Source organism: Geotrypetes seraphini, chromosome 9, assembly GCF_902459505.1.
Source record: "Geotrypetes seraphini chromosome 9, aGeoSer1.1, whole genome shotgun sequence".
NCBI lineage: Eukaryota > Metazoa > Chordata > Amphibia > Gymnophiona > Dermophiidae > Geotrypetes > Geotrypetes seraphini.
The window spans coordinates 124289572-124314558 of record NC_047092.1 but is presented as its reverse complement, the minus strand read 5'-3'; the positions used below and the strand labels follow the sequence as shown (position 1 = coordinate 124314558).

Here is a 24987-nt window from a genome sequence, read left to right as displayed (position 1 = left end):
TCAGCAGATGGTTCCAGAGTCAACAGTTCGACCCACCCCTAAGAAGCGTAGAGTGGTGGTCATCGGAGATTCGCTGCTAAGGGGCACTGAGGGACCAATTTGTAGGCCGGACCTGCAATCAAGAGAGGTCTGCTGTTTGCCAGGGGCCAGGATCCAGGATGTAACCGCTTGCCTTGACAGACTCATCAGGCCCCGAGATCACTTCCCCATGATCCTCATCCACGTCGGGACCAACGAAACCGCCAGGAGCACCGCGAACAGCTTACCTGAAGACTTCAGGGCCCTGGGTGAGAAGCTGAGGAGAATGGATGCGCAGGTGGTCTTCTCCTCGATCCTCCCGGTAAGGGGCAAGGGCAGTGCCAGGGAGGATCGCATCCAGAGGGCTAACGACTGGCTGCAGGGATGGTGCAGGGAGATGAATTTCGGATTCCTGCACCATGGAGATGCATTGCAGGGACTACTGGGACAAGACGGGTTACACCTGACCAGAAGAGGGAAGAATGTCCTTGGACACCGTCTAGCCCGCCTACTTCACAGGGCTTTAAACTAGGTAAGTTGGGGGAGGGTACGGGCACAAATTACCTACCTGGTGTGCTAAACTGTCAATACTTTTATGAGGCTGGGATAAGTAGTATACACACTATCGAGTCTAGGGAAGGTTCACATTACAATTCGGGGTCACATTGTAATTCAGGATCTAGGAGGACTGCACATTGCAATTCTGGGTCCGGGGAGTGTACACACTGTAATTCCGGGACTAAGGGCAGTACACATTGTAATCCTGGGTTCATCAGGGGTATACACATTGCAAATTTTGTGAAAGGAGTTCAAGTAGCCCATGCGGGAACTCCCCCACAGGATACACACATTTCCGTTTTTGAGATAGGTACACACTGTAGCTCTGGGTCTGGGGAATCCGGGTCAGGTACAAGATATAGCTCTGGGTCTAGAGAGAATACCAAATATGCGAATAATGCTAAAAGTGTCCAAGTAACTCAAACAGGAATATCCCCACTAAGACATAATAAAAACACAACATGGAAGGCTATGTACGTTAACGCACACAGCTTGGGAAACAAGATACTGGATCTGGAAACAGAAATAAGGAATGCCGACCTGGATGTGGTGGCAATATCTGAGACCTGACTCACATGGGTGGGACATGGTCATACCAGGTTACAACCTGCTCCGCCGGGACAGGGAGGGTAGATTGGGAGGTGGTGTTGCATTATATACAAAGGATGACATTAAGGTCACAAGGATCACAGATGTCCAATACATGGGGGAATCCCTTTGGGTTAATTTGGCCAGAGGGAAGGACAAATGCCTGTATCTCGGCGTTATTTACAGACCCCCAAGACAACAGGATGACCTGGATATGGAATTGATTGGAGATATAGAGAATATCACCTTGCGTGGGGACAGGGTATTGTTAGGTGACTTCAACATGCCTGATGTGGATTGGGGCACACTTACCGCTGCTTCCGGCAGCAGCAGGAGGCTATTAAACTCTTTGAAGGGAGCACGTCTCAGGCAATTGGTGTTGGACCCAACAAGGGATCAGGCAATACTGGACCTGTTGCTTACCAAAGGTGAAAGTGTCACAGAGGTCTCGGTGGGAGACACATTGGCCTCAAGCGACCATAACATGATATGGTTCAATCTTGGGAAAGGCTTCACTAAACCTGCCACACTGACCAAGGTCCTCAAATTCAAGGACACAAACTTCCAAGAGATGAGTGACTTTGTTCACCAGATGCTACAAAGCCAAGCAGAAACCGATAGTGTGGATGAAATGTGGTCGACTCTGAAAGCCACCATACAGGAAGCGACAAACCGTTATGTTAAGCTAGTAAGTAAACACCGTAGAAACAATAAACCACAGTGGTTCACTGCGGAGATCTCAGACCTCATCAAAGAAAAGAAAAAAGCATTCATCTCTTACAAACAATCAAGGGAACAGGACTCCAGGGCAGAATATCTGACCAAGTCAAAAGCCGTCAAAACAGCAGTCAGGGAGGCTAAATTCAACATGGAGGAATCTCTAGCAAAGAACATCCAGAAGGGAGATAAATCATTCTTCAGGTATATCAGCGACAGAAGTAAAAACTCAGGGGGAATAGTACGTCTAAGAAAACCAGACGGAGACTATGTGGAAAAGGACTCAGAAAAAGCCCAACTGTTAAATGAATACTTCTGCTCTGTCTTCACCCGAGAAGCTCCGGGGCATGGCCCTCAGTTACAGACAAGGGCTGACTCAGTTGACCCATTTAGCGATTTCAAATTTACGCCCAACAGTGTCCACGTTGAGCTGTCCAAGCTCAAGGTTTACAAGGCAATGGGACCGGACAACCTGCACCCCAGGGTACTCAGGGAGTTGAGTGATGTCTTGGCGGAGCCGCTGTCGGCGCTTTTCAACCTCTCCCTTAGTTCAGGTAGCGTCCCATTGGACTGGAGGAAGGCTAACGTCATTCCACTCCACAAGAAAGGCTCCAAGACAGAAGCGGCAAACTACAGACCAGTGAGTCTCACATCAATAGTGAGCAAACTAATGGAAACTCTTATCAAACACCAATTAGATACGATCCTGAATGAAGAGAACCTACGGGATCCCCGTCAACATGGATTTACTAAGAGGAGATCCTGCCAATCCAACCTGATCAGCTTCTTTGACTGGGTGACGGGGAAGTTAGATGTTGGAGAGTCCCTGGACATCGTATATCTGGACTTTAGCAAAGCATTCGATAGCGTGCCTTATCGCAGGTTACTAAGCAAGATGAGTTCCATAGGATTGGGCGACACATTGACGAAGTGGGTTGGGAACTGGCTTGGAGGTAGGGTTCAAAGGGTAATGGTGAATGGAACCCCCTCTGAAATGACGGAGGTGATCAGTGGAGTACCCCAGGGCTCTGACTTGGGCCCGATACTGTTCAATATCTTTATAAGGGACTTGGCAGAAGGGCTCCGAGGTAAGATAACATTATTTGCCGATGACGCCAAACTAAGCAATGTAGTGGGCAAAAGCACAATAGATAAAAATTCAATGCCCGACAATATGATGCATGATCTACTCTTACTAGAGAGCTGGTCTAAGACATGGCAGCTCAGCTTCAATGCCAAAAAATGCAAAGTTATGCACCTGGGTACCCAGAATCCATGCAGGACTTATACCCTTAATGGCGAGATCCTAACAAGAACAGTTGAAGAACGAGACTTAGGGGTGATCGTCAGTGAGGACATGAAGGCTGCCAATCAAGTGGAGCAAGCTTCTTCCAAGGCAAGACAAATCATAGGTTGCATACGCAGGGGTTTCGTCAGCCGTAAGCCTGAAGTCATTATGCCTTTGTATAGATACATGGTGAGACCGCACCTGGAATATTGTGTGCAATTCTGGAGGCCACATTACCGTAAGGATGTGCTGAGGCTGGAATCGGTCCAGAGAATGGCCACCTGGATGGTCTCGGGACTGAAGGATCTCCCGTACGAAGAACGGTTAGATAAATTACAGCTATACTCACTCGAGGAGCGCAGGGAGAGGGGAGACATGATTGAGACGTTCAAGTATCTCACGGGCCGCATTGAGGTAGAAGAAGATATCTTCTTTTTCAGTGGTCCCACGGCAACAAGAGGACACCCGTGGAAAATCAGAGGCGGGAAACTGCACGGTGACACCAGGAAATTCTTTTTCACCGAAAGGGTGGTGGATCGCTGGAATGGTCTTCCACTTCAGGTGATTGAGGCCAACAGCGTGCCTGATTTTAAGGCCAAATGGGATCGACACGTGGGTTCTATTCGCAAAGTAAAGGCAGGGGAGGGTCATTAGGGTGGGCAGACTGGATGGGCCTTGGCCCTTATCTGCCGTCGATTTCTATGTTTCTATGTTTCATAGTAACTAGTGCAAATTCCTATAGGAAACTTTGATTGTCCATCTTCAACTTCAATCCTGTAGCACAAATATAATTTAATTAAACCATGGTATGTGTGACAGCTTGCCATCAGTTCGATATCCTGAACTACACTGTGTTAAAAAACAAACAAACAATACAGTTTGTTTCTGTATAACTGTCAAAACTTGACTAGTTTGAATTACATTTGGGATATATCATTCTGAATAAATTTGCAATAAGCGTACACTTATACCGACTACCTCACCTAAACAATGTTGCCACCATCTAGCAATTATAATCATGATAGGTGCAGATGCCATTTTGATGTAAATATAAATAATTACCATGGTTTTCAGTCAGGAGGATCTGATCCTTTTAAAAATTTGTATTTGGAGAAAGGTTAAGTTTCTCATAGACTGGTGGAAGAGTTTCCAGAAAAGAGGTGAAAGAAGGTAAGCATAGAATATTTTTTGAAAAGATTGTGAGAAATGGGCTCAACTTATTGCCAGTCAGAAAGCAGAAGGGTCTGATTAATTTGCGCTGAAGAAGACATTGTGACAGTAGAAGAACCGCGTGGTGAAGTGATGTCATTTAGGTGAGGTGCCTGGCATGAGTGTAGACTTATTGCAAATTTATTTAAGATGATATATCTGAAATTTTATTGAAATTATCAAGTTTTGACAAAGTTATACAGAAAAGCAAGCAAGCATCCTGAAAATTTTTAGGAAAAATCCTTAAAAAAATTTCATTGTGCCACTCACCACTACTCCGTGCATATAGGAAATGAGGTTCTTCTCTCCTGCTGGCTCCTTATTATTTAAAAAATAAATCACTAAGCACATGTATCGCTAAGCACAAATGTATCGCTAAACAGTGACTTTTTAGAAGTGATGAGGAGCTGGCAGAATGGAAAGAGCTTGCCTTCCAGTAGGCAGGGGAGGGAGATTGCATTTCTGGGCTGAGGTGATGTTCTTATGGTGATCATTGGATGGAAGACTTGGGATGATGATCATATCGAAGGGTGAGAGGGCAGTTAGGGTAACAGTGTTCCAAATCAATCCACTTATACACTTGCCCCTTAATTCCACCCTTTTGAGTAGAAAAGAGGCCACACAAAAGTGGTCTGTGTTTTATGGCTCAGGGAGTATGGGGAAATAAGCAAATGATCTCACTAATCTCCTTATTTACATATTTTAAACAGTTGGTGATACCCAATTGTATCATGGTCATGACACTTCTACTTTAATATGGATTTTCACCCATGCTAAATTTTAGGGATTTTAATAGTTGCTAATGTTAAAATTACATGATTGGGGTGGGGCTCATTTTCAAAGCACTTAGACACACAGGCCCTGATTCTATAAACATAGCTTTAGTTTTCTTGCTAAAAAGCTACCCTTTTTTTCTCACTAAAGATTGTTACAATGAGGTCATTCTTAAAACAGGTGGATTCAGCAAATAAAGCACATGACAAAATATATAGATTGCATACATAGCTTCATTTGCACAAGGTTAAAACCAGAAAAAAACAGATACAGACTTTAGTATGGCTTCTACTTCATTGCAAATGGAGGTTTGCAGCTGCACAATGGTGACCTCATTGTGAGATCATCAAGGTGTACCTGCAAGGTAGAATGCCACAATTAAAATATGTGCTGGGGGAGCTGTTTGGGATTTGAACTTATGACCTCTGGAAGAGAAGCACAGGGCTTTTATTTATTAAGCTGTATCAGCTTCCATTCAAGTGTCTCTGACTGCCCTGTGATATGATAGCTTAGAGATTGTTTGGATGTCTAAATCTCACCTAAAACCTGATTCTCAAAGGACGCCTAAAAAGTTAGATGCCTAAACAGTGCTAAACTCTCCTGAGCATGATTCTACAAAGGACACCTAACATAGGCATCGAAACGGCGCCTAACTTTAGACACATTTTGCAGAATCAGGGCCACAAAGTACCAAAACATAACATAAAAATGTATTTATATACCGCAGTACCTTAGGAATTCTATGTGGTTTACAAAAGAAAATTTAAACAATGACAATAAAAACAAATGACCTAGAAATTACAAAAATTTCTTAAATAGGTTGTAGTGGTTTCCTGAACTGCTGTTAAGAGACAGAGATAACTAACAGATTTACAAATCCTTTATCACAAGAAGCTGCCTGAAAAGAGAGGAATCATTGAAAATAGCTTTTGTATAAATGACCCTTTACCGATGGAAAAGCAAATTACAATTACATCATGGGTATTGTGAGTTAATAAATAAAAAATGTTCCACAAGATAATCAGGTGCCAAACCATATAACACTTTATAGCACATACAACTAAACTTAAATCAAACTCTGGCCTCGACTGCCAACCAAAGTAGTTTTTGGTAATAAGGTGTGACATGATCTGATTTTTTCAGATTGAAAATTAATCGGACTGCCGTGTATTATATAAAAAGGCCATTTTCTACTGACTATATAGTGTAAGTCAAAACATGGGTTGCAAGTTTGCCTTCATAGCATGCCCCATTTGGTTTACATGAGATTGACAACGTGGGCACACACAATGAACAAAAACCCAGCCCACACATTCACTTCAGCTATTGTGACAGTGACCCTGCTAACCCAGAGCTTGAACCTCAGGAATATGAGCCTTGTCCTACCAGCTGCTTAGAAAGGGAAGGTTTAGAACCCCGGAGAGAAAGACAGAACCTAATTAAAAATCCCAATTTAAAACTGCCACTTCAAAGTCTGCAAAAGCTGAGTCTCAGTTTAAGAGTGCAGGTCCCTTTAAATCTTCTCCTGTCCAGCCAGAGGGAGGGGGTGGGGCCCTGGAGCACAGAACTTTATGAAGCAGCTTTGCTTGCTAGAGAGAGTCCCAGCACCTGGCCAAGGAGGAAGGAAACAGCCCAGGAAGCCAAAATGTGGAGCTGCTAAGAAAACTGCTTGACATAAAACATGAGCAGGTAGAAGGTGGATTCAGAAAAGGCTGTCTGTGATCCACAAGGGGAAGGTATAGATGCCTGCTTTTGAAATGCCTGGTAATGCTGATGAAAGCATGGACTTTTGAACAGTGTCACAAGATGGAGGAACTGTAAGTAAATTTTTTTTTGGTAAAAGGACTGAAGCTGATATAATTTTTCCTTGCTGCTTTATTGTACCAAGAGCGGATGGAAAGAGACAAGGGGAATTGCAAGTAATCAACGCCTGGATGAGACGATGGTGCGAAGAAGAAGGCTTCGACTTCGTGCGCAACTGGACGGCGTTCTGGGGAAAAAGCAAGTACTACAGAAGGGACGGACTACACCTCAACAAAGAAGGAGCAAGAGTTTTGGCAGGCAACATGAAGAAGGCAATCGAGAAGGCTTTAAACTGAAAGATAGGGGAAAGCCGACAGTCGACCACCGGTCGATGGCACGGATAGCAGGATGCCCCGACGAAGAAGCCAAGGAAAACTACTCCTACACAAGAGAAGACGACCTCATGGCAAATAAGGGAGAAAAAGCAGGAAGGGACAATTCAGACACAGGAGGGGACGACCACACAGCAAACAAGGGTGATAACACAGGAGCAGTAAAGGATACCGTAATTGAAACTACAGGGACGGCCAAGAGTAGAAGGTCCAAAAAGGTAACGCGAAGGGAACTTAGATGTATGTATACGAATGCTAGAAGTCTAGGTAACAAAATGGGGGAACTAGAGACAATAGCAAGACATGACATATTGGATATCATCGGCATAACAGAAACATGGTGGAATGAAGAAAACAAATGGGACACAGTACTACAGGGATACAAGCTGTATAGAAGAGATCGAGTAGGGCAGAAAGGTGGAGGTATTGCTCTATATGTTAAGGAGGGAATAGAGTCTGTTGAAATGGTTACAACAGAAATGAAAGAGAAGCTTGAGTCACTCTGGATCAAGATTCCTGGTCAATATGGCGCAGATACGAAAATTGGCCTTTACTATCGTCCCCCAGGACAGGCGGAGGAAACTGACTCAGAAATGATGGAGGAAATCAAACAAGAATGCAAGACAGGCAATATAATTATATTGGGAGACTTCAATTTCCCAGGGATAGACTGGAAACTAGCAACCTCCAACTGCGGCAAGGAGGCCAAGTTCCTGGAGGTGCTAGGGGATTGCTTCCTGGAACAAATGGTAAAAGAGCCGACAAGAGGCAACGCCACCTTGGACTTGGTCCTAAATGGCCTCACGGGACCGATAACAGAAGTGGAAGTCATGGTACCACTGGGAACGAGTGATCACAATGTAATTAACTTTAAACTTGACATCGGGAAAGGGAAACATGCCAAAACCTTAACCACCACCTTGAACTTTAAAAAGGGTAAATACGATCACATGAGAGCCATGGTAGAAAAACGACTCGAAAAGAAGGTGGACAAACTTGAAACGGTAGATCAGGCATGGTCCCTACTGAAAAATACTATCACAGAAGCACAAGATCTCTACATTCCGAGGATTTCCAAAGATCGGAGATCAAAGAGCAAAAGAGAACCGGCATGGCTTACCAAACAGGTGAAGGAAGCCATAAAAGAAAAGAAGGACTCTTTCAAAAAATGGAAATACATAAAGACAACCGAAGCCTGGAACAAACATAAAGATGATCAGAAGAAATGTCACAAGGCGGTGAGGGATGCAAAACAGGAATATGAGGAAAAAATAGCCCAGGAGGCCAAAAACTTCAAGCCCTTCTTTAGATACGTGAAAGGGAAAAAACCTGCAAAAGAGGCAGTCGGACCCTTGGATGACCAGGGAAGAAAAGGGTACATCAAGGAAGATAAACAAATCGCAGACAAACTAAATTCTTTCTTTGCGTCCGTCTTTACGAAGGAGGACACCTCAACAATACCTGAAGCGGAAATAGTGTTTGCAGGAGAAATAGAAGACAGCCTCACCACAGTTGAAGTGGACTTAGACCAGATATACTATCAGATCGACAAACTTAAAAGTGACAAATCCCCTGGACCGGATGGAATTCACCCGAGAGTCTTAAAGGAATTGAAGGTTGAAATCGGAGAGTTATTGCAAAAACTTGCAAACCTGACAATCAGAACTGGACAGATACCGGATGACTGGAGGATAGCGAACGTCACCCCAATTTTCAAAAAAGGATCGAGAGGGGAACCGGGCAACTATAGACCTGTGAGTCTTACGTCTGTCCCCGGCAAGATGGTTGAAGCACTGATCAAGGATAGCATGGTCCGGCACTTGGACGCACACGACTTGATGAAACCCAGTCAACATGGATTCAGGAAAGGGAAATCATGTTTGACGAATTTACTCCAATTTTTTGAGACCGTGAACGAGCAAATTGATAGTGGGAAGCCGGTGGACATAATATACTTGGACTTCCAGAAAGCGTTCGACAAAGTTCCACACGAAAGACTTCTCAGGAAACTACAAAGCCATGGCATAGAGGGGGATATACAAAGATGGATAGGCAAATGGCTGGAAAACCGAAAGCAGAGAGTGGGCATAAATGGGAAGTTCTCCGACTGGGAGAAAGTGACTAGTGGTGTACCCCAGGGCTCGGTACTTGGGCCGATCCTTTTTAATATTTATATCAATGACCTGGAGGAAGGAACATCCAGTGAGATCATCAAGTTTGCAGACGATACAAAACTATGCCGGGCGATCAGATCGCAGGAGGATAGAGAGAAACTCCAGAGCGACTTGTGTCGGTTAGAAACATGGGCGGAGAAATGGCAGATGAAGTTCAATGTGGAGAAATGCAAGGTAATGCATTTAGGCAATAAGAATAAGGAATACGAGTATACAATGTCAGGTGCAACTCTGGGGAAGAGTGAACAAGAAAAGGACCTGGGTGTAATGATAGATAGGACCCTGAAGCCGTCGGCACAATGCGCGGCAGCGGCAAAGAAGGCAAATAGAATGTTGGGCATGATAAAGAAAGGAATCTCGAGTAGATCGGAGAAAGTTATAATGCCGCTTTATAGGGCAATGGTCAGACCACACTTGGAATACTGCGTCCAACATTGGTCTCCCTACCTAAAGAAGGATATAAAACTGCTGGAGAGGGTGCAGAGACGAGCAACAAAACTGGTGAAGGGTATGGAGAAACTGGAATACGAGGACAGACTTATAACACTAGGATTGTTCTCCCTTGAGAAAAGGAGACTGCGTGGGGATATGATCGAGACCTTCAAAATACTGAAAGGAATCGACAAAATAGAGCAGAGAAGATTATTTACATTGTCCAATTTGACACGGACTAGAGGACATGAAATGAAGCTAAGGGGGGACAGGTTCAGGACTAATGTCAGGAAGTTCTGCTTCACTCAGAGAGTGGTTGACACCTGGAATGCCCTCCCAGATGAGATTATTGCGGAATCGACCGTCCTAGGCTTCAAGAGCAAACTAGATGCATATCTCCTTAAGAGAGGCATGTAAGGATATGGTGGACTATAAATTACGCCAGGTGTACACCTGGCGGGGCCTCCGCGTGTGCGGATCGCCGGACTTGATGGACCGAAGGTCTGATCCGGAGATGGCATTTCTTATGTTCTTATGTTCTTATGTGTGAAAGGATTGTTTAAAGTTAATTAACCACTAAAGATAAAGCCCAGGGAAGGAAAACTTGTGCTCTCTGTGAACTTTTTGCCAAACATTTTTTTTTTCTCTGAAGAAAACTTTGCTCTGTTTGAAAGCTACCAGTAAGGACTTTGTAGGGCTGGAAGCTGACCTGGCAAAACGCCCTGCCTTGCTAAGGTCAGAGCTGGGAAAGACAGAGAAGCATTTTTGTGAAATGTTTTTTTTTTTTCCTTTTGTCTAAACCTGTCTGCCATATCAGGGGCAATTGAACTGAGAAGTGTGAGCTCTGCTCAGGTTGCTGAGAACTATAGTTTTGCTAAAGCAGAGTAGGACTATGTGAATTTCTTTTGCAAAGTGTTTTGCTGGACTTTGTTTCCCTGTTGGCTTATGTGTTTGAAAATCCTGAAAACCTGACAAAGAGAAATTGTTAGTGTTTTTTTTCCCTTAATGCTAATAAACCAGTCTTGTTTTCCTTCCCAAGTGTCCTGATATGCCTGGGGAGATACCGGGGGAAGGGAAATTTGGAATAAGACCACGTAGCCATCCTGACTTTTGTGATTGTAGGACCAAGCACGGGCCTCCGCTTGGCCAGCCGCAGGTTCCTGTCACACTATATATACATATACAGTACACATACAATTTAAAAAATTCTTGCTAAAATAATTACTTTCTAAGCAGCTGGAGTGGAACTCAATGTAGAATTTTGTTTGGGACTTTGTCTTTAAAGTAGCTGTGCAGTTCAGAAATTCAATCTGCCCCTGAGAGTCTGTGTCTTCTGTATCTAGAAAAAAGAAAAAGAAAAAGCAATGTTTTCAAAAAAAGGAGTTGAAAAATAAAAGAAAACATTCAAATAGAAATACAGTTTTGTTTCAAGCTATTAAGGTTTTAAACCACATTTTAACACTCACTATTTTTAGAGACAAATTGTGATGTGACCCCTACTTCAAAGGAAGCAAAGACAGGGGAATGATCACTCGTCATAATGTCTGTGGTGCATCCTGCAATGGGAAAAAAGTTTTGCCATTATCCTGTGGTAAAATGAAAAAGCTTTCGTAAAACAATAGAAGTGAGCCGTTATGCTGTAAAATGCTGCCGCGCTGCAACCACTAAATGGCAGCATTTCACAGCATAACGGCTCACTTCTTAAAAGACAGATGGTAAAAAAAGCAAATAACAGATAAGTAATTTGGCTGCTAATAGTGTCTTGAGCTGTTGATTGTTTAAAAGTTACAAGTTACTGGTTTGGGACTTTATGCCTTACTGTGACTACCTAAAGACAAGTATATAATAAGAACAAGCATAACACAATCTAAAGAAAAAAGAAAAAAAAAAGTTATTAAGAACATAAGAATTGCTGCTGCTGGGTCAGACAGTAGTCCATCGTGCCCAGCAGTCGGCTCACGCGGCGGCCCTAAGGTCAAAGACCAGTGCCCTATTTGAGTCTAGCCTTACCTGTATACTTTCTGTTCTGCGTACGTTCGGGTTCTGGTTAGATGAATAATAGTGTGAAAGGAAAGGTTGAGGATTTTTGTCTATGATCTGATTGGGAACTAGTGACTTGATCACGTCTGAAAACCCAGCTGGGTTAACTGCTCCATACTCTGAGGCTTTTTTACCCCTTAAGAAATCAGTGTGATTGTGGTAATACAATAAGAACAAAGAGTAGATTTCTCAGTAGTGCATAATTCCATTGTGGATTTTTCTAGTTTATAGTTTATAGCAATTTTGGACCATGTGATCAGACAATTATTTAGATTTATTTGTAAAAAGGGGGCCATAGAGTATATTTGGTTAAGAGCTTAAATGCCTTCATCCTGGCTAAGAAAACGAGTAAATCTGGGAACAATTTAGTACTGTCCAGGCTGGTCTGGTTCAAAATAAATAGGTACTTTGTCAAAACTTGGAAAATAGCTATAAGTCTCATAATCTAAGGGTTTTGAATTTTTATACATTTTCTATTTCTTCTCCTATGGATCTTTTCTAATGAACGGAGTATTGAAGGTATCTTCAGGGACAAGAACAGCTGAGCTCTCTGAACCATGGGAGTACAATCTAAGGATATTATTATAGAAAGTTTGGATATCTCTCGAGGAAGAGGCCAGTAGAGAAGCTACTTTATTGGTTTCTTTAATTTCCCCCAAACAAAGTAAAATCAGATATAAGATAATATTTCAGGAATCCTCTGGTGCCCTCTTTTGTATTAAATAGAACAAATTTTTCCTGCCCTATCTTGTGAAACTCAGGCATGACAAAAACATTTTTGGAAATAGTTTTATATCCCATCCTCCTCAAAGAGCTCAGAACGGGTTACAGTGTCACAGTCATAGAGATATAATGGTACATTACATAAGGTTATTCTGTAAGCATTGAATTACATAAGTTGCTCTCTAAGCATTCAGTGGGGTTACAGTTACAATTTAACCTGCATGAGGTTACAATTTATACTCAAGTGGGAGATGTTGTCATGGTATATGGTTTGTGAAGTCTAATAATGCAGTCTGGTTGGAGATGTTATCGGGTCTAGCGTAGGTAGGGCTAGGCAAAGAGGTAGGTTTTTATGGCTTTTCTGAAGTTTAGAAGACCTTCAAGGGATCTGATGTGTGGAGGTAGATTATTCCAGAGGCTTGATAGGAAGTTGGAGTAGGATCGTTTGCGCTGTTTGGCGCTGGAGGGCAGGTCCTGGGGGGGGGGGGTGGGTGTAGGACATATTTCATCCTAGGAATGTAGCAGTCATTTTGGAGTGTAGAGTGGAAGTTTTGTGTGAGAAATATTTGGGTACCATGTTCTGGAGGGATCTGTATACTAGCACTAGGCCTTTGAAGATGCAGTGCTTGGTTATGGATAGCCAGTGGGCCGAGGTCAGTGCTTGAGAGACAGGGTCATGGACTTAAAGGTTTTTCACTAGTCTGATTACTGCATTTTGGGCTCCCTGGAGTCATTGGATGTTTTTCACTGTTAGTCCATTGAATAATGTGTTGCAGCAATCCAAGGAAGTGAGGACAAAGACATAGAGTACCGTATTTTCACTTATATACCGCACACCCGTGTAAAACGCGCACATGGGTATAGCGCACGGGAAACTGTAATTTATGTAAATACATTTTTATATACCGCAAACACCCCTATACCACGCATGCCGCCCCCGACTCTCCCGTCGCTGCCCGACTCTCCTTTCGCCTGCCCCGACTCTCCTCTGGCCAGCCCGACTCTCCTTTAGCCCGCCCCGACTCTCCTCTCCCCCTTGAAGTCCTGTCCCCCCTTGAAGTCCTGTCCCCACCCTGAAAGCCTGATGCCCCCCCGACGTCCGATTCACCCCCCCAGCAGGACCGCTCGCACCCCCACCCCCCCATCATGTAGAAGCTGCCTACCGTCATCCTGCTGCTTCCTCTGCCGGCGGTCCTGCCCCTTCTCTTAGCCCTGCGTCTACGCTGCTTCCTCTTCCGGTGGTCCCGCCCTTTCTCTGACGTCTCCAACACACTCCCTTGCTATTTGGAAGAACTGCAGTGTAAAACATCCAGATTTGGACATTTTCAGCAGAAGGACTTTTTTGGCCATTTTGGAACATCCATCTGCTTCAAAAGTAAGTGCATTTGAGAGAGATTTTAGAAAGGACATTCAGCTCAGAATATGGATGTCCATTTCTCATGTATTTTAGAACAAGAACTGCCAACATACAGCCAGTGGCGTACCTAGCATATGTGATACCCGGGGCCCGTCATTTTTTGACACCCCCCTCCCATCTGTATGAAAACATGATTTTTAGTAACAATCCACACGTCACACATGAGAACCTAGGAAAGGCAGCATCTTACATACTGCAATGAGGAGTACAACATCAATACACCCATTGTAAAACTAAAGAAGTACAGATCAATCCTGCAGTCAATCCTAACAAAAAACCATGTCTTTTGAACACACAAAACACCTTTGCCTAGTATGCAATATGTAATCACAAACTAACCCCTCCCTCTTTTACCAAACTGTAGTGTGGATTTTAGCCACGGAGGTAACAGCTCAGACGTTCATAGAATTCTGAGCATCAGAGCTGCTACCACCACGGCTGGCGCTAAAAACGCTCCACAATTTTGTAAAAGGGGGGATAAAATAGAAATACATAGACAAATGCTAAATTGAACCAGCAAGAAGCTGGACTCTGCATACAATGCAATGCCACAGAAACAGTGACACATGTCTCCTAGAGCAATAAATAAATAGAAAATTTTTGTTCTACCTTTGTCTTCTCTGGTTTCTGCTTTCCTCATCTTCTTGTTACTCTCTTCCTTCCATCCACTGTCTGCCATCTCTCTGCCCCTATATGGCATCTTCTCTCCTTCTATGCCCCTTCCAGAAACTGTATGCCTCCCTCTTCCATCTCTCTTTCCACCCCCCATTGGTCTGGCATCTCTCTCCTCCCCTTCCCTCTCCCACATCTCTCCTCTGCAATCCCTTTCCCTTTTCCCTCATTTTCATTTTAAATTTATTTTCTGCATCTGTCTAGATTATGTTCTTACTACCCTCTCATCAATTTCCTTTTTTACTGTCTACCTAAAGCTTGCCACCTCTTTCCCTCACCCCTCCAGTGTTTCCCTAACTCAATCTTTTTCTCCCCATCATGTGCCCTCCTTTTATTTATCCCCTCCTTCCATCATGTACCCTCTTTCTCTAACCCTTCCATCTAGTACCTTCTCCTCTCTCTGTCCACTTCCATCCAGCATCTGCTCCCCTCTTTCTCTCCTCCCATTTCCTTCCTGCATTTGCTCCCTTATCTCTCCCATCTGCACTTCCATCCAGCATAGGCTCCCCACTACTATCCAATGTCTGCCCTTTCTCCATCCACCTATCTTCAATCAGCATCTGTCTCCTTTCTTTCCCTCCAATATCCTTCCCCTTTATGTCTCTCCCCTTTCTCTGAACATCAATTCCATCAGCACCATCCTTCCATACCACCTTGCCCCCTTTCTTTTCCTCCACCACTCTTCCATTCCAGCAGTCCTGCTCCTTTCTCTCCCTTCATGCAGCAAGGTACCACGATGACTGTAGCTGCTGGCTGCCAGTCCACCCCACTCCAACGTACTTGCTCTGGAGCGGACTCGGCAGCCACATGCTGGAAGGTCCTGTGATGACTCGTCTGCTGGCTCTGCTCCTGAAGAAGTAAGTTACGTCGGAGGGGGTGGACCTGGCAGACACAGGGAGTTGCGGCAAAGTCCCGCAATGACTGCGTCTGCCGGGTCCACCCCCTCCGACGTAACTTTCTTCTTCCAGAGCAGAGCCGGCAGACGGGTTATCACAGGACCTTCCTGCACCTCAGCGCAGCTGCTGACTCTGCTGCAGAGAAAATAAGTCAGAGGTAGTCAGTGAAGGAAGCGATAGGCAATAAGAAAAAATCATTCAAGAAATGGAAAAAGGACAAAACTGAGGGGAACTGGAAAGAGCACAAGAAGCATCAAAAAGAATGTCACCGTGAGGTTCGGAAAGCCAAAAGAGAGTATGAAGAGAGGCTAGCCAGGGAAGCAAGAAATTTCAAACCATTCTTCAGATATGTTAAAGGGAAGCAGCCGGCTAGAGAGGAAGTGGGACCGCTGGACGACGGAGACAGGAAGGGAGTGGTGAAGGAGGAGAAGGTAGTGGCAGAAAGGCTTAACATGTTCTTCTCGTCTGTATTTACAAACGAAAACACGTCCAACATACCGGAACCTGAGCAATTCTTCAACGGAAGTCAGGCAGAAAAATTAACATCCATAGAAGTGAGCCTTGAGGACGTTCGTAGGCAGATAGAAAAACTAAAAACTGACAAATCCCCGGGTCCGGATGGCATACATCCAAGGGTTCTGAAGGAATTAAAGGAGGAGATAGCGGAACTACTGCAGCAAATTTGCAACTTATCCCTGAAAACAGGCGAGATCCTGGAAGATTGGAAGATAGCCAACGTTACGCCCATCTTTAAAAAGGGATCAAGAGGTGACCGGGAAACTACAGGCCGGTGAGCCTGACTTCGGTTCCGGGGAAAATGGCAGAAGCACTGATAAGAGAAAACATCGATCAACATTTTGAAAAACATGAACTTCTGATAACCAGCCAGCATGGTTTCTGCAAGGGAAGATCGTGCCTAACGAACTTATTGCACTTCTTCGAAGGGATCAACAAACGGATGGACAAAGGAGACCCCATAGACATCATATATCTAGATTTCCAAAAAGCCTTTGACAAGGTGCCCCATGAACGTCTACTCCGGAAACTGAAGAACCATGGGATGGAAGGAGACGTACATAGATGGATCAGAAACTGGTTGGAGGGTAGAAAACAAAGGGTAGGAGTGAAGGGTCACTACTCCGACTGGAGGAGGGTCACGAGTGGTGTCCCGCAGGGCTCGGTGCTCGGGCCGCTGCTATTTAACATCTTCATAAATGATCTAGAAACAGGAACGAAGTGTGAGATAATAAAATTTGCGGACGACACCAAACTATTTAATGGAGCTCGGACTACAGAGGACTGCGAAAAGTTGCAAAGGGACTTGAACAAATTAGAAGAATGGGCGGCGAAATGGCAGATGAAGTTCAACATTGAAAAATGTAAAGTATTACATGTGGGGAGCAGAAACTCGAAGTACAACTATACAATGGGAGGGATGTTATTGAATAAGAGTACCCAGGAAAGGGACTTGGGGGTAATGGTGGACATGACAATGAAGCCGTCGGCACAGTGTGCAGCGGCCGCTAAGAGAGCGAATAGAATGCTTGGTATAATCAAAAAGGATATTACAGCCAGAACGAAAGAAGTTATCCTGCCATTGTATCGGGCGATGGTGCGCCCGCATTTGGAGTACTGCGTCCAATATTGGTCGCTGTATCTTAAGAAGCATATGGCGTTAGTCGAGAGGGTTCAAAGGAGAGCAACACGTCTGATAATAGGTATGGAAAACCTGTCATATTCTGAGAGATTGGAGAAGCTGGGTCTCTTTTTTCCCTGGAGAAGAGGAGACTTAGAGGGGATATGATAGAGACTTACAAGATCATGAAGGGCATAGAGACAGTAGAGAGGGACAGATTCTTCGAACTTTCGAAAAATAAGAGAACAAGAGGGCATTCGGAAAAGTTGAAAGGGGACAGATTCAAAACAAATGCTAGGAAGTTCTTCTTTACCCAACGTGTGGTGGACACCTGGAATGCGCTTCCAGAGGACGTTATAAGGCAGAGTACGGTACTGGGGTTCAAGAAAGGATTGGACAAATTCCTACTGGAAATGGGGATAGAGGGGTATAGATAGAAGATTACTGCACAGGTCCTGGACCTGTGGGGCCGCCGCGTGAGCGGACTGCTGGGCACGATGGACCTCGGGTCTGACCCAGCAGAGGCATTTCTTATGTTCTTATGTTATGTTCTTAGGTAACGTGACCATTTATTTTTTTTCATCAGAAGGGGACATCTATTAATTGACTGTGTATCCTTTCTTTCATTTCTTTCTTTCTGCACTCAGGCCCAACATTTGTCTCTTTCTATTCCTTCCCTCCTTCCTTCCCATGTCCTTAGTGCCCCCAGTGCCTCCTTCCCATGTGCATAGTGCCCCCAGTGCCTCCGTCCTGTGTCCTTAGTGCCCCCAGCGCCTCCGTCCTGTGTCCATATTGCCCCCAGTGCCTCCTTATGTCCCCCACTGCCTTCCAGATTTTGTTTACCCCCAAAGCCTGCCTGCCTGCCTGCCTACCTATCTCCCTCCCTCCCTGCCATGCTAAAGCCAGCCAGCTTGCCTGCCTACATCCTTTCCCTCCCTGCCGTGGAAAAAAAAAGCCTCGCTCCTTCCTTTCCCCCGGTCTGCGCCGCTGCAGTCTTACCTCCCCGCTGCTGCTGCTAATCGCCGACAAGAAGTCTTCTTTCCGACATCAATTCTGACGTTGGAGAAGACGTTCCGGGCCCGCCAGGCAGTGATTGGCTGGCTCGGAACATCCTCTCCGATGTCAGAATTTGCATCGGAAAGAAGACTTCTTGTCAGTGATTAGCAGCAGCAGTGGAGAGGTAAGACTGCAGTGGCGCGGACCGGGGGAAAAGAAGGAGGTGCAGGTCCCATTGCACAGTAGGGCAGGAGGATCCGGACCTGGCTGGCTGTGCACCCCTCCAAGGCGTGCACCCGGGGAGGACCTCCCCCCGTCCCCCCTTGGTACGCCACTGCATACAGCCATATACTTGTTATATCCAGTATGAACATTAATTTTACAAACTAACCCCCTCTTCTACGAAACTGAACCAGCAGTTTCTAGCGCAGAGAGCCACGCTGAATGGCCCACACTGCTCCTAACGCTCATAGGAACTCTATGAGCGTTGGAAGCAGCATGGGCCATTCAGCACAGCTCCCCACATTAGAAACTGCTAGCGCAATTTCGTAGAAGAGGGGGTAAAACATCCAAATTTTGAAAAGCACAAAGCAAGGGACTTGTTTGTGGCAGCATAGAAAAATCTATATTTTAAATTGGCTACATAGATGCCTGTGCAGAGAAGTGCCCTAAATGTTAGAGCAGCCAACAGAGAACCGGAGGACATTGGGTTCAAATTCCATTGTAGCTCTTTGTAATTTTTTTCATTTCTTGGGGTTTTTGTTTTTTTTAATTGTGAGCCCTCCAGAGTCAGAAAAATTAATACTGTGACTTCTTTTACTCCATCCAGTGGAGAACTGATCAAATCAGAGGACTCTTTTGTAACCTGGATGTGCTATGTACCAGGTCTAAATACGGATGTCCAACTTTTTGGACATGGACAAACCCTTCCCTTCTGAAATTAAAGTTGGATGTCCATATTTTGGCCCCTACCTAGTCCTGCTCACAACCTGCCCAGACCACACCCCCTTGCCATATGGACATGCTGCAGTTTCAGAGGTTCATATTCTGACTTTATAAAATTGGGATTTGGATGACTTGTGATAATAAGGGCATGAGGGCAGTTGAGGGAACAGCCCTACAAGAAGCTATATAAGAACCCAGAATAAACCTCCCACATTGCATAGTAGTGCTTCTTCCCTACCTTAAACCAAATATCAGAATCAGGAATTGGAGGTGGAGGGGAGATTAAGGGAATGAAACTGAGGATAGGGGAGTACGATCCCCTCTGAGCCCAAGGGAAAAGGAGGAGTAATTCAGGAAACCTAAAGAGTTTTGCCCTTTAAGAGCTGGGGTAGGGGAGCACACCAGTAGGATCATGAAACTTTAGGAAATCTGGATTTATTACTCTACCTAGAGATTGACAATACCCCAATCAGGGCAAAGGAGGGGGAAGCTTATATTTACCCATGGGTCCCTATAACTTTTTACCTGAGATAATTAGGGGAAGGAAGTGCAGTCCTTCTCACCTGAGCAAGCTCTACAGGAACTCTTGGCTAAATACTGAAAGACAAAATGGATGGATCTGGATAGTCTCAGATTCCATTCCAGCTCTTAAAAAGGGATTTAGCAGGGTAACTTGGAACTATGAGAAATTCTGAATATGGACTATGCCCTGGAGAAGTGAAAGCAGGTGAATGTATTGGGTTTTGTTTTTTTTCTGTTCAGTGTAGCAGTCATGGGGTGAAGGATAGTAATAATAGTTTGATGTTTCTTTTTTTTACTATCCTGTGAGTGAAGCTACTAAAGGCTGGGCTGCAACTAGTTGCTTGCTAGCCATTCCTTTTTTATACACTGTTGGTGTAATAACTCTGAGTGAATACTACTATAAAACAGAACTGTGAATTTTTTATGAACTACAAAGGAAGAGTTAGCTGGTAGAAACAGAAAGAGAAGATGAAGATGACTGGGGAGCTGTGGACATTAATTTGCATATGAATCTTGAGTTCTTTATAATTGCCTCTCTTTATATGTTCCTGGAATGAACATAGATATTGGAAATGCGGAACTAATAATAAGTAATGCTCTTACTTATTGAACCAGCAAACTTGTGTTTAAATTTGTTAAGGTTGCTAATAGAAAGTTTGGTTTGTAGTCAACTCTGAGCGTTAAAAGGAGAGAAAATAAAAACCTCTATAGACTGCGATCTGCTAAAAGGTTAATCCCTCTGCATATTTTTTTGAGCTAAGAGTTCTTTTGTTATTCCTGAGACCTCCTTAGTGAGGTTCTCATCACAGTCTGTGCAATATGAATGTCTAAGTGTCAGGTTTCAGGTATTCAACTTCTAAAATAATCTCCCTTGTATCATATTTTGAATAGCAGACAAGCTAGACTTCAAGCATTTTTCATGAACACCTGTGAATAGTATAAATTAAAAGTCTAGATACCAAGAAACAGGAAGTACAACTTCACAGCATAAAACTTTTGCTCAGTGCTTTCTGTGTAAAACCAGTCTGCAGCAGTCTGGCATTAATGCACAGTCCCTGCCTATAAAATATAAGAACAGAACCAGGAAAAGTGAATTGGACTTCAGGAAATGAGAGGTTTTATGCTGCTTATCCTAGCAACAAGCAGTGGATTTTCCCAAGCCCATGGACTTTTCTTTTAGAAAATTATCCAAATCTTTTAAAAATCCTGCTAAGCTAACTGGAGGTAGGAAGTGAAAGCGACGCAAATCCAGTCAGCAGCATCTTTCATAAAAGAATATTTTTCCTCTACATTTACACTTTGAAAGGTGGGACAAGTGGTGCTAACCAGAGAGCTATAATATCTGGATACAGCTGCTGCTCCAGCAGGATATAGCATTTATTACTCACCATATGACTGGCACACCACATGAACCAGTGGGTATGATTTCCAGAGGATTCGATCACACCAAGATGGCAAATTGTACTTTATCTACAAACCAAGAAATGGAATCAAAGGCTAAAGATTACCATCAGCATAAAATAAAAAGGACTTTTTAGAATGGCAATTACTTTCTCTGACCCTGTATTGCATACTTTTCTATTGCATAGTGAAAGGGGTTCAGTTTTTAATCTTTCACCCAGTGCCCAGAAGACTATAACATACCCCTGATGTTTTCTGTTTAGTGTAAACATATTTCTCCCGAGTGCATCTTTCAAAACGGTAGGTGGGAGGAAAAGTGATTTCTTCTTCCTCTGAAATATAAAACCAAAATCAACAACAACAAAACACCCTTTATGAATACTGCAACTTGTGAATGAAATCAAACCATCAGCAAACATTGTTTCTGTGGAAACCATTATAAAGAACAAAATTACCAAACATATAGAAAAACATGATTTAATGGGACAAAATCAACATGATGGACCCAGCCAAGGGAAATCTTGCTTTTTTTGAAAGTGTGTGTAAACTTGTGGATAAAGAAAAGCTGGTTGATGTAGTAGTGTATCTAGATATTCAGAAAGTGTTTGACAAAAGTCCCTCATAAGGGACTCCTGAGTAAATTAAAAAGCCACGAGACAGGAGGGAATGTTCTATTATGTATTGGGAACTGACTAAAAGATAGAAAACAAAGTAGGGTTACTGGACTGTCCTCTCAATGAAGGAAAGTGAATAATGAAGTGCTGCAAGGATCTGTACTGGGATTGGTGCTTTTTAACATACAGTACTTATAAATGATCTGAAAATGGGAACAAGTGAGGTGATTAGATTTGCAGATGACACAGAACTATTCAAGAATGGGAGGTTGGAAGACTGGGCTTCCAGATGACAGATGAAATTTAATGTGGGAGTAATGTAACATCTTGTACGGGTTTGAGGGTGAAGACAGCATTTTGATGCCCATGATCTGTGGGATGTATGGAGAGATCAGTTGGTTTGTGATGAGCAGAGTACTTTAGTTGATGATGTTGTAAGGTGGCACTCCTCACTAATAATGAACGTGTTAGACATTGTGGCCTCAGAGAGGGAGGTAATAAGTCGAGGGGTTTGTGATTAATACTTGGCGGATGGCACCTGTGCTTCAGGTGTGGCAGTGAATTGCGCCAATCAGAGAGAAGATGGAGAAAGACACATGGTGTGGATGATTATGAGAGTTATGATCTGCATTTGCAGGAATATCTGAGATTATGTGAGGATGAGTGAAGTAAATATTACCAAATGAGAATTAAGACTGCATTGCATTATGAATGGGAGTTGTATTTGATAGTGAAGAACTTGACTGGGAGGTTTGGTATCAGAATGAAGTCCCCTACTCTGGATGCATGTCTGTCTATGGATTTTTGAGATCAAAGATGCAGACTTTGGATGTGTTGATTGATAAAGTTGCTACAAGGAGAGTGGAAAAGATTGTGTTGAGAAGGAAGAGAGATGGATAAAATTTACTGATGTGTGAGAGATGGAGGTAACTAAGATTGTGCAGTCTTTGATGGCCACTAGGGCACATGTTGATTCATGTTTTACTGGTATATTACGCCATATTGTGGATAAAATTAACCCTTATGGCAAATAAGTCCCTACAAGGAGGTGCTTTTCCAGATTATTGTAAGATGGCAATGATTAGACCAGTTCTGAAGAAAAAGGGTTGGACAGTGTAGTAATGAGTTATTTTAGGCTATTCTCTTTGTTGCGCTACTTTTTTGAGAGAAATACACCGTTCATTGCTATTCCTTTAGCAAGAACAGTTGATTATAGTCCTGGTTGGTTTCGTGATGCAGAGTAACGAAACTTGCCACATCGAAACCAAGTTTTAGCTAAGTTACTTTTTTGTACATATTTAATAAGTTTGAGATGTTCACTATAATATATTTTTAGAAAAATTTCTAAAAAATCGACTTAAAAGTATGAGGAATTAAGCAATGATTGGGTGGTGAGGTAGTTGGAGGGTTTTCCCCTCCTTGATGCCCGTCCATGTCTCTGAGCTATTCTATCATATGTAAAGCTGGTAATGATAGATTTTTGTTATTTTTTGTGGGTAGTGTTTTTTGTTATACATGTTGTACTTTCATACCCCATTTGTACATTTTGGTACCATTTTCTTGCCATGATACATCTTCTGACTATATCTATGGCTGATGCAAATGGTTGCATCTAAAAGCTGCAGTTGCTTATGGAAATATGGATATTCTACAAAATGTGTGCAAGAATAGTGGGAATTTCTATGCCCTCTCACATGAGAACTAGGTTCTCAGTTAATGAATAATACCTAAGTGCACTTTCATGCCTAACTGCTGTTTCACTCCCTTTTGGGCGCTTAAATGCTGCTATCTGCCATTTTCCTGCCTACAGTTAGGTACCTTATTCATGATTAACTTAAGGCACCATTTGTAGAATTACCCCCACAATGTTAAAACCTTCATTTACTTGTTCAATCATTTTTCTGCATACTTACATTAAGAAGTTTCAAGTTTATTAAAATTTTGATTAAACGCAAATCAAGATTTCTAAGCATTTTACAAGTTATATTAAAAGGAGGAAGACATAATTTGACAGATTTCCACTGAACAAACATTTGACTAACAGAAACAGATAGGAAAGGTGGGAGAACTATAAATTTAAAGAAAAGAATACAAAAAAGGGAGACCACAATGGGAAAGGGAGGTAGTTAGAATAATCAAAGAAATCTGACTATATTTAAGATCTGTTTAGGAGTCATATGCATCCTGGAAAAGGTAGGCTCTCTTAAAGTTTGTACACTGCTGTAGCAGTGTGAGCATGGGTGAGGCCTGAAACCTTGAAGCCACAGCCACACAGTGATTTTCAAGTGAAAAAAAAACAACAACCCAATTTATGCAAGGAAGGGGATGACCCGTTCCCTTCACAGGTCAGGAGAAAAAATTTTCTAGATGATGAAAATGTCAAAAACAGCCCAGAACTAAGCCACTCATTCATATGGATTATAGCCAACTGATCAACATTGTGATTTATAATATCAAAGGTATTAGTCAGACTCTCAAAAGACAGCACAAGCAGCGTGTCTCTGGGCTAAAGTCCCAAAGTTAAAGTACTGTCTTCCAGTATTCAGCACCAGTTGGGGACCAGGCTGGCCCCAGTGGCACAGTGAGAGGGGAGCGGGGAAGGTGGACCACCCTGGGCACCAACACCTCTCCACTCCCCTTGTCATGCTTGCGCCCTCCTTACCTCCCGGTACCTCTTTGTGCAAACAACTTCTCCGGCCTGCTGCTCGCGCTGTAGAGGGAAAGCCAGCACTGGTACGAGCAGCAGGCCTGAGAAGTTGCTCACGCTGGTAAAGATTTAAAGAGGTACGGGGGAAGGGAGGGCATGAGTGTGGTGTGGGGGAGATGAGGTGGGGAAGAAGCGGGGTGCGTGGATTGGGTGGAGAGGAGGGCGCAGGGGGCATCACCGCCCACGCTACGCCACTGGCTGGCCCTTAGCTCCAAAGATACAGTTTCGGTATGGATCCAAGATAAACTTGGCATACCTGAATAGAGCTTCTGCAGCTTACACATCCGTGGTGAAGGCAGAGGGTAGAAGGCTTCTCCTCTGTCCTGTGGGCCACCCTGATTGATCTGTGATGAGGATTTTTATCTTGTCTTGACCATGCCCTACTCCTTGCTCCGAAACCTGCTTGTTAAAGTGACACTATGACTGTGAGGGAGTGAGGTTAAGGGGGGATTGGTAATTTCTAATAGACTCACAATAGCACTGTGATGTTGATTCAATGTTTAGGTTGTAAGTTTGAAAAATAAA

The 24987-nt window shown here is 43.6% G+C and overlaps 1 protein-coding gene across 1 annotated transcript in view; it reads right to left on the bottom strand.

The window, feature by feature from the left end:
* The window catches only part of INPP5D (inositol polyphosphate-5-phosphatase D), a 377227-nt gene that overhangs the window by 82164 nt on the left and 270076 nt on the right, over positions 1-24987 (bottom strand). The window contains exons 17-20 of the mRNA XM_033958845.1: positions 21385-21473; positions 21129-21210; positions 11360-11449; positions 11119-11232 (exon numbers count right to left, since the gene is read on the bottom strand). Coding sequence (XP_033814736.1) covers positions 11119-11232; positions 11360-11449; positions 21129-21210; positions 21385-21473 — 375 coding nt within the window. The remainder of the gene's footprint in view (positions 1-11118; positions 11233-11359; positions 11450-21128; positions 21211-21384; positions 21474-24987) is intronic.